This window comes from Periplaneta americana, chromosome 4, assembly GCF_040183065.1.
Source record: "Periplaneta americana isolate PAMFEO1 chromosome 4, P.americana_PAMFEO1_priV1, whole genome shotgun sequence".
Classification (NCBI taxonomy): Eukaryota; Metazoa; Arthropoda; class Insecta; order Blattodea; family Blattidae; genus Periplaneta; species Periplaneta americana.
Window position 1 is genome coordinate 169094623 of NC_091120.1, and position 9682 is coordinate 169104304.

The 9682-nt window shown below is 33.6% G+C and overlaps 1 protein-coding gene across 1 annotated transcript; it reads left to right on the plus strand.

Moving 5' to 3' along the window:
• Positions 1-73: 73 nt before the first annotated feature.
• Positions 74-8513, plus strand: LOC138698408 (nischarin-like). Its single transcript, XM_069824292.1, has 2 exons — positions 74-824; positions 3686-8513. Exons 1-2 carry the CDS (start codon positions 384-386, stop codon positions 4625-4627), a joined length of 1383 nt encoding a protein of 460 aa, XP_069680393.1. The 5' UTR covers positions 74-383; the 3' UTR covers positions 4628-8513.
• The last annotated feature ends 1169 nt before the right edge of the window (positions 8514-9682 follow it).

Consider the following 9682-nt stretch of genomic DNA (forward strand, 5'->3'; position numbering starts at 1 on the left):
ACGATGGTAGTGGTATTTCAAGTTAAATTGTGGGAGTACCAACCTTGGTTTGGCCATTGTTACCAACTTGGGAAACTTTGCGATGTTATGGATGTCGATGTTTATTGTGGAGTGTTAATAGGCTCTGTAAATATGGGTGTAACTACGTCGAATTTGTATTTTTTTTAATGTCGCGTGTTAATTGTACAGCATTGTCGGCAGTACATTTAAGACACGTAATGATGCTTCTCAGTAAGAGTGTTTACAGGTTTTGAAATAGTGTAATGATCCGAACACTATCGGTCCGTAAAAGTAGATGACATCAAGCTTACCATGAACCTCAAACTTGTAGGCTATTATTTAATTAGAAACATGCTTATAAATTAGTTGTTATTTTGTATACCATGGCGTGTTTCCTTGCTAATAGACATGATACGTCTATTACAATTCCAAATGTTCAGAAAAATGACAATGTTACCGTTTATTTAATCATGGTGAGAGTGGGAAATGTGTCCTGGACAGTGCATCATAGATATAATGATTTTGTCGAGCTTCATGAAAAACTAGTTTCGGACCATGGAGTTGCAAAAGATATTTTGCCCCCAAAGAAAGTGATCGGAAATCGAGATCCAGCATTTATTGAAAAAAGAAGAGGAGCACTTGAAGTGTACATAGCTTCAGTTGTCAATTTTCTTCAGCGGACAATACCGAGAGAATTAGCCTTATTTCTTGATTTTCATCTCTATGATATTTTGTTCCTGCTACAAAATCTTGCTATGCAATTCTTTCTTGATGGAGATACCTTGCTGCAGATATCCAAGAGTTACACTTTCAATCCATTTCAGGTAACAGGTCTATGTGTGGAAGAATTACAAATTATGAATCTCAAATCTCAGAATAGGCCTACATTTACTTTTTAGAGGGTATACAGTGGCATCACGAAATATACCGTGTGCAAAGAAAATTAACATATTTTCTAAATTAAGTACAGTCTAACCTACACTAACCTGTATCCATTACTGCTTAGTAGGTATAGGCTATTGTACTTATTTACAATTAATAAAAGTTGTAACTTCCTACCAGCTATTATTTCACTATATAACAAGAGTGATAGCTACGGTTCGGATAAAATAGCTATATCAGGATAGACATCTTTGTTTTGTTTACAAACATTAACTAGGGCTTTGCTGTCCATTCACTGTCCATGTTTTAACTAGAGGTGGAGAGCGTTTTCCCAGTAGTTAATATTTGTAAACAAAACGCACGGATCAAAGATGTCTATCCTGATACAGCTACTTTATCCGAACTGTGCCTAGTGATAACATTAGAATGTGTCGTGAAACAGTATCAACCACCGGCATAGCTCAGTCGGATAAGGCAATTGCCTGCCGATCCGAAGTTGCACTCGGGCGCGGGTTCGATTCCGGGTTGGGTTTTTTCCTTGGTTTTCTCCAACTGTAAGGCGAATGTCAGAGAATCTATGGCGAATCCTCGGCCTCATCTCGCTATCACCAATCCTATTAACGTTAAATAAGCGAATAGTTTATACAGCGTCGTTAAATAACCAACTAAAAAGAAAGTAGATGTTATCATGTTCACCAAATGAAATGCTTTCTGATCATTTATATTTTATTGTAAATTTCTTATGAGAGTCATTGAGGTTTGCCAGTTAAAATCTAAAGTTCTGGGCAATTTATTTCAATGCGAGATAATTTATTTCTTGCTTTTGTGTCTGAAATATAAATTGCAGACTGATTCTGAATAACAAACACTCCACTAAGAGCACAAAACTACAACTAAGTACGATAAATTATAAAAGGTAAAATAAAACACACATAACCAATTAATAATTCTCTATACACGTCAGAAACTAAAAACTGGAATATTTCAAGCATTATGAAGTGCAGTTTTATGTTTAATTACCACATTTTCATCAATCATAATTTTAAGTTTGTCATAGCCTATAACAAATTATGTATAAGTAAAGCACATCATACAAACAAGCAGTTAGTGATTCATGATAACCGAAAACAGAAATAGAGGTCTATCATTCTATCGACATCTTCTAGCAAATTACCCTGTAACTTTATGATCAATCAAATGGCTATCACATAAAACAACATGGTATGAAATATATATATATATATATATATATATATATATATATATATATAATAACGTTTAGTTATTCCTGTTACAGACCATGGAGGTCCACAAGGTAGTGGGAGGTTCATGCTCCCACCTTTGCAGACGTTCAGCATTAGTAGCACTGGATTATTAGTCCTACACACTTGCCACCTTTACCTCTAAAGAAAACTTTCTGGTATTCATTTCTGTTAGAGGTTGAGTTGACTCCAGGGTTATAATGCAGTCAGAAGGATTAGGTCAATATTGAAAAAATCCATCACCTATCAGAAATCATACCTGCAACCTTCAATATAACACCTTAAATACAACATTACCGATGATATCGTGCTCCCTCGTGAAAAAAATATAGAGTAAATAAGTGACAGAAAAGATAGGTTCTGGAAATTACTTTGTTAGAAAAATAGCAAGACGAAAACATCATTTGTACTGTGTGCATACAGGTCACACACATCAGTATGATTTAAGAAATAGGGATATTGTCCTAGTTAGAAATTATTAATCATAATATGATGAAGTTTATGAGTTTAATCACGTGTAAATATTTAATTTTCCTAATATTTTTGGACTAGGCCTATGTACTAGTTCCATTCTCAGAATATAGTAGGCCTATCACTCGGATATGTATTCTCTCTTGTGTCCATTTGGCTACCATTGAACAAAAGAGAAAAGTTGTTTGAGTATAATTTTCATTTTTCAATGCTTATGTACCTATTTCTCTGCAACCATTAGGAGTAAAAATATGACATTTTGCACACAAGCTTAAAACTGTATTAAGTTATCTATAATTCCCTGCAACAAAATTTTGATTGGTTAATATTTGTGAGTTTTATACGTTACAAAACTTAGAAAAAAAGTGTTTCATACCTAATTTTTTTTTTAAATAATATAAAGCCGAAATGAAATATTTGCTTGCAGGGAAATGTTACTTTAGATATTGGTAACACAAGTGCAAAGTTTTAAGTTTATTGGTTTAGCAAATTTTTAGAAAAAGGTAACTTACATTATTTTTTAACTTTTTTAATGAAAATTTTGAAAAATAAAAACTATTATTTATAAAATTCTGAAAAAAAAAAAAAATTGAAGAGTGAACAAACCCTGTTTTAGACTAATATTTAAAATTTCAAGGTCTTAGGTCCAAAAATGTGAAAGTTATAGGCAATTCAGTAACACAGTGTTATTTCTCATCCATCCTCCCTTAAAGTTTCATTTAATTACACAACTTCTATTCATAAAAGCCTGAAATCTCATACTGTTTTTTATTTGGTTATTTAATGACGCTGTATCAGTTACCAGGTTATTTAGCACCAATAGAACTGGTTATAGTGAAATGGTATTTGGCGAGATGAGGCCGAGTATTCACCATTGATTATCTGACATTCGCCCTACAGTTGGAGAAAACCTCAGAAAAAACTCAACCAGATAATAAACCCAAGTGAAAATTGAACCCACACCTGAGCATATCTCTGGATCATGAAATAAGCACATCTGTCACATGAGCCATGCCAGTGGTCTTTCCATACTGTTAAGAATATATATATTTTTTTCTATTTAATTTCAGCTTCACGCCATTAGTGAAAGACTAAAGCAGCCATGCCCTCCACTGGAAATTTTGGACAACAGATATGATTTTAGCCATGTGTTGGATTTCTGTTGTCAACTGACAAGCGTTACTATTAAGGGCTGTAATGAACCTGTTGGTACCAGCAATATAATACCAAACAATCTTCAGTTTGAATTATCTGCTTTCAAGACAATACAGAGATTAAATCTAATAGGCTTCCCAGTGTCAAACATCTTCAGCATTGGTATTATGCGCAATACGGTGACAACTCTAAATGTTCACAATGCTGAACTCAGACAGATAACACAAGTTCTTCTTTGTGACGACTTGCACAAAGATGTGATTTATACAGGAGAATCTCATTCTTGGAAGAAAATAGTGGAAGCAAATTTCAGTAACAATGAATTAGAAAGCATTGATGAAGGTGTGAAACTCATGCCAAATATTGAACATTTGACCCTGAGTAACAATAAAATAGGTGCCTTGAGTAACCTGACATCACTACCCCATTTGTCGTATCTCAATCTCTCTGCTAATACATTCACAGAAGTGATTGACTTTCACACCAAGCTTGGAAACATCCGCTACATTGACCTGTCTCTGAATAGTATTACTTCGTTGCAAGGATTCTCCAAACTGTACTCCCTGGAAGGTCTAGATCTGACGTCGAACCAGATATCTGATCTGTTAGAAATAAAGCATGTCAGCAACTTGCCTTGTCTTGAGAATCTCACATTGACTGGCAACCCAGTTGCAATAGTTGTAGACTACAGGGTACGAGCATTAGAACAATTTGGACATAGGGCAGCTGAGATTTGTTTGGATAATGAGAAACCGTCACAGAAGGAGCTGGATACCGTTGCAGTCCTGCAGGCAATAAGAATTGTCAAAGAAGGCAGGACACCCACATTTGGTCCTGAAGCACCCACTTTTCCTTAAGGAATAGAAATTCATGCATATAAATATAATTGTTATTGTTAATTTTTATATAATTTATATGCTCTTAGGTAAAAGGTATGTTATGATTTTTATTTCAAAATAATTATCATTTAATTTATTTTCATAGTAAAATGAGTATAATATGAACACCATAAATATTGGTAAGTGGCACAGGGTTTCCTTCTGAGTTTTCTGTCTTTAACCATTAAATACATAAAATAATTAACCACGTGTGTATAATTTGAAATAAACATAATCGTCAAGATTTACACCAATTATTAGTCAACAGTAATGTTAGTGGTGATAGGATTTAACAGACAAAGGATCAAAGGATAGTGTGTTCATGTTTACATAAAAATGCATCGGTTAAAAGGGGGCTCATTTGACGAGAAGTGCATGCAGACTGTTTTTATCGACCAATTTGGCCATGATTTTTCTGGCTAATGAGTTCCGGCCATTAGTTCCATGGGGAGCATCCACTTTTCCTCACATAAACTCCTATACCTACACGTTATACAATTAAAATGGTGCTCAAGGGACTGTATAATCCCTTTTAGTGGTCAGTAAAGTATGTAGTTTGTGTGTGTATTGAAGTATTTGGGTTCTGTATCACAATGTAAATAACGAAACTTCAGATAAAAGTTATATGAGAGGTTAGCTGTTCTAAAGTAGAATCTTTAAATTTCGAACTATAAGGTTTTTATAATCATTAGGCTGTAAGTTTGCATTTATAGCTGCGTTTGTAACATGTTTAAAATCTCGATATATTATTTTGTTATATTTGCTACTCAAATAGACACTAATTACAATTTTGACATATGAAATTAACTTTTAATCTAAAAAAAATCATGTTGAAAGTGTTAATATATTCATTGATAAATAATTTATTTTACATCTGCGTCAAACTTATATATAATTAATTTTTTTTTTTTTTTTTTTTTCAGTTTACTTATTTATTCCATAATTTCATTACTCTGTCAATGCTTTCTGTGTTAAGTGAATCATTTTGATTTGAAGACAAATATTTATTGTTATACTAAATAAATAAAAAAGAATGTAATTAACTCTGTTGTCTTGTATTTATTCCACAGATGTACATTGAAATATTCTAAGATATTGAAATGGTTAGAAATATTATTTATATTTATAAATCGAAATTATGTTAAGATTTAAGAACAATCTTGAATGAAACATTGCAAATGGTACCGGTAACATTAGAGAAATGCTTTAAAAAAGATTTTAATTCAAATCTGTATATTTTGTTATACTGTTCTCCGGTAATTATACCAATGTTATGACATGTTATGCATATCTACAGAGTAAGGACAAATATAAGTTATACACAAAGGTAAAAGCTTTATGAAGATACCTTGCGAGGAAAAGAACTACTAAGGCTTCCAAATGTTTGTTGATTCTTTATAATTTATTGATTACCTAATTTACTTACTTGAATCAACCACAGAAGCTATTTCAGGATGATAACGAATAGAAATTAGGGCTTGGAAGGAGTAATTAATTTTGCATTTCAAACTTTCTTCTCTCGGAGGTAATTATAAATATATGCACAAATGTGTATTGAAGACATTGTTCAGCTTGATTCCTAGTTGGGAACACGCGCATCAGATATGCTTGCATGGCCGGCATAGACTGCATTGTTGTCAGTCTGTAACCGCCTGCATATTTTTACTCATACAGTAGAACCCCGATTATCCGTCATCCTATTAACCGATTGTTGGATTATCCGTCTGTCATTCTCTCTCTCTCTCTCTTTTTTTTTTTTGTTGCAGAAAAAATATTGAGTACTGCATAACATGTACGTATTTTTTTTTTTTTTATATAGAGAGTGATATTACAAGCTTTTGCCCTTACATATTATGATCTATTGTTCGAGTGACCTGTTTAATTTCTCTGCAAAACGTCTTTCAGAACTGCCAAAAGAATGCATGTTGTGCTAAGTATCGAAGAAAAGTGCATGTAATTGAGTGGTTTTGGAAAAGAGGAACTGTGGTTCATCTCACATCGGAATACGAGATTGAAGTTACAACTGTGCGAGATTTAGTAAAAAAACAAGAATAACGTGTATAAATTACTTAACTCTATAACATGATTCCTATAATTTTCCTATCTTTGCACAGAAATCCATCGTAAGATGTTTCCTTGATCCTTGGAAACCCGTGATTGACATTCATTCATTCATTCATAATTTTCTGTCAGTGCAAACCCAGCATTCTCCAGTCTTTCCTATTTTATGCCTTACTCTTAGCCTCTGTATATGATCAATTTATTTAATGCCCTATTATTTGATATCTTCTTCTGCTTCGAAATCTTCTCCCGTTCACCGTTCCTTCCAATGAATCCTTCAGTAGGCAGTTTCTTCTCAGCCAGTGATCCAGTCAATTCTTTTTCTCTTCCTGATCAGTTTCAGTATTCTTCTTTCTTCATCCACTCTTTCCAACAGAGCTATTATAATTAAAACTTCTGATCCACTACCTAATGTGTTAAAACACATGACCACGGAGAAAATTACGAAACTGCATTATGCAACACTTAATTTATGAAAATGCTCTATGGTATGGATTATCCGATTTTTTCGATTAACCGTTCAGCCCACCCCCTTCATTACCACGGATAATAGAGGTTCTACTGTATAACTTTAATTAATAATGGTATGCACACAATTATATTTTCATTTCATAATGGATACTGACCTGTGTTATAGGAATTGTTCAAAGCAGTGTCCATCTGCATTTACATACTCCTGACATCTTTGCACAGGTTAGTGCTCATTATGAAATACAAATATAATTGTGTACATGCTGTTATTAAAGTTATATGAGTAAAAATATTCAAAAGGTTACAGATTGATAATGGTGCAGCCTAAACCAACTATTCAAGCATATCTGTGGTGCTTGTTCGTGGTCAGGAGCAAAGCTGAACATTCTGTATACGAGTATGCATATATAATTTCAATTACAATCTTATCAATAGATGTTTTCTGTATTTAAAATTTACACAACATACAGTAAACCTATATCTTCGCCTTCCACGCAAAGACACATAACTCAAAAAAGTAGATTTTAAATATTTACACCGGTTTTGAATACATCCATATGTAGTTTGCATACTGAGGTAAACTATATCCGGATGTGTTTAAAACCTGTGTATCTCTAAAATCGACTTTATTTTAGCTATGTCTCTTCATGTGGAATAAATGTTCGCACAGATTTTAAGTAAGCATACTAGTGATAGTGATAGTGATAGTGATACTTCAAATGTAATATAATTTACAATCATCCCAATATTATTTTGTAATTTCATATTGACACTAATAAAATAGAACAGAATTGTTGTTTTCGTGTTAATTATTTAGAAGCGATTCTGAATATTTTTATGTTTGTGTAACAATTATAAGTAATATTCTCTTGGTTCATACTTGAAATACACTAACAACACTTAAAACAAATTAAATTTGTTATGTACACTTCTATTTAAAAATAATACAAAATGCATACACAAGTATCCTTTAACCGTAGTGTGCCTTGGGGTCGAAATATATAATTTTTTCTAATATGTTTCGATAGAAAAATCTTATACTTGTGAGTACAGTAAAACCTGCCTAAAGTGGAACCTCAAACAGAAACCTGCCTTAACCACTTCCCTTATTATCCCGAGTTAACTCGGGTTGCTGACATGTGTCAAAATTTATTAACCCGAGTTAACTCGTTTGAGTCCCATTGTCTATTTCATAGTGATTTTTTAAGTATGTAAGAAAATTAGTGATGTACAGTGATTCTGCAATATTAAATGACCTCTTTACGAAAATAAAAAAATATGACACTTTTTTTCACAAAACTGGTAAAATATATAGTAAGGGAAGAGGTTAAACGTATTTTTCCTCTGGTCTTATGATTTATAAGGCATTTTATATATGGTCTGTGGATAAGCTTTGGGGCTTCTACCGCATTGTCTTGGTGTTGGTGGCTGACATTTCGACCGCTGTGTTGTGGTCATCTTCAGAGCAGTTGGATAAGGAAATAGTCTGCGAGCTCGTATATATAGTAGTCTCGATGGGGGGAGTACTTTCGGTGATAGGTTGTAGGTTCTCCTTCTGGCATCTGATTGGTTCTTCGTTGTCCAATCCGGTTGAGGTCTGTATATTAAATACTGGCCCTCATAAGGTCCGAAAGAGTGACCTTGATACCGTGCCCGATGTCCAGATGAAGGGGGGGGGCGTCGCGTACATGTGGAGACCTGGTTTCTCGTTCCTAAGTATGATCTTGGAATAGACTTCCCAATGAGTTGCTGAGTTGTAACCCCTCGTCCTTGTTGATGTTGTTGGGATGTACTCCCCCCATCGAGACTACTATATATACATACACGAGCTCGCAGAATATTTCCTTATCCAACTGCTCTGAAGATGACCATAACACAGCGGTCGAAACGTCAGCCACAAACACCAAGACAACGCAGTAGAAGGCCCAAAGCTTATCCACAGACCATGTATACCAGCCGCGGAAGCCTACTCGAACGCATTTTATACAGTTTAAAACAGAAACCTATCTAACACAGAAACAGAACAATATTGCCAGTTCACTAGAGGAAGATCATTGAATAAAACGGAATTCCTACCAGTGTAATGCATTGAAATTAAAATAAAATCCTGAAAAAACGGTAGGCAAGACAAAGTGAAATTTAGAAGCACTTTAGTCTATAATTGGAGGAATTTGCATTAACCACAAACAATTCAGAACTACTACTAGTCTTAAATCAACAAAAAGTGTAATTGAGAAAGCTTTAGTATGTGAAGAAGTTATTAAGCAAAAATAAATAAATAAAAACATTGGAAGGCCTCTGGAAAAATAATTCCATGCCACTTGAATGGCTTTGAATTTTCAGTAAATGTTTTCATACAGTAATGTTTGCTGTAATTGTTTACTTTTTATTAAGTTCTTAAAACTTAAATTTTCAATGTGTGTATTGAAATAGCAGCACAAAAGTGTAAAAAATCAGTAAACCTTATGTAAAACAAAAACCTCCCTAAAACGGAAATTATTT

Bases quoted from the DNA above. Each gene is read 5' to 3' on its own strand.
- LOC138698408 (XM_069824292.1), top strand. From the start codon at position 384: ATGGCGTGTTTCCTTGCTAATAGACATGATACGTCTATTACAATTCCA. The intron at 825-3,685 runs GTAACAGGTCTA...ATTTAATTTCAG, and splicing joins ACACTTTCAATCCATTTCAG to CTTCACGCCATTAGTGAAAG.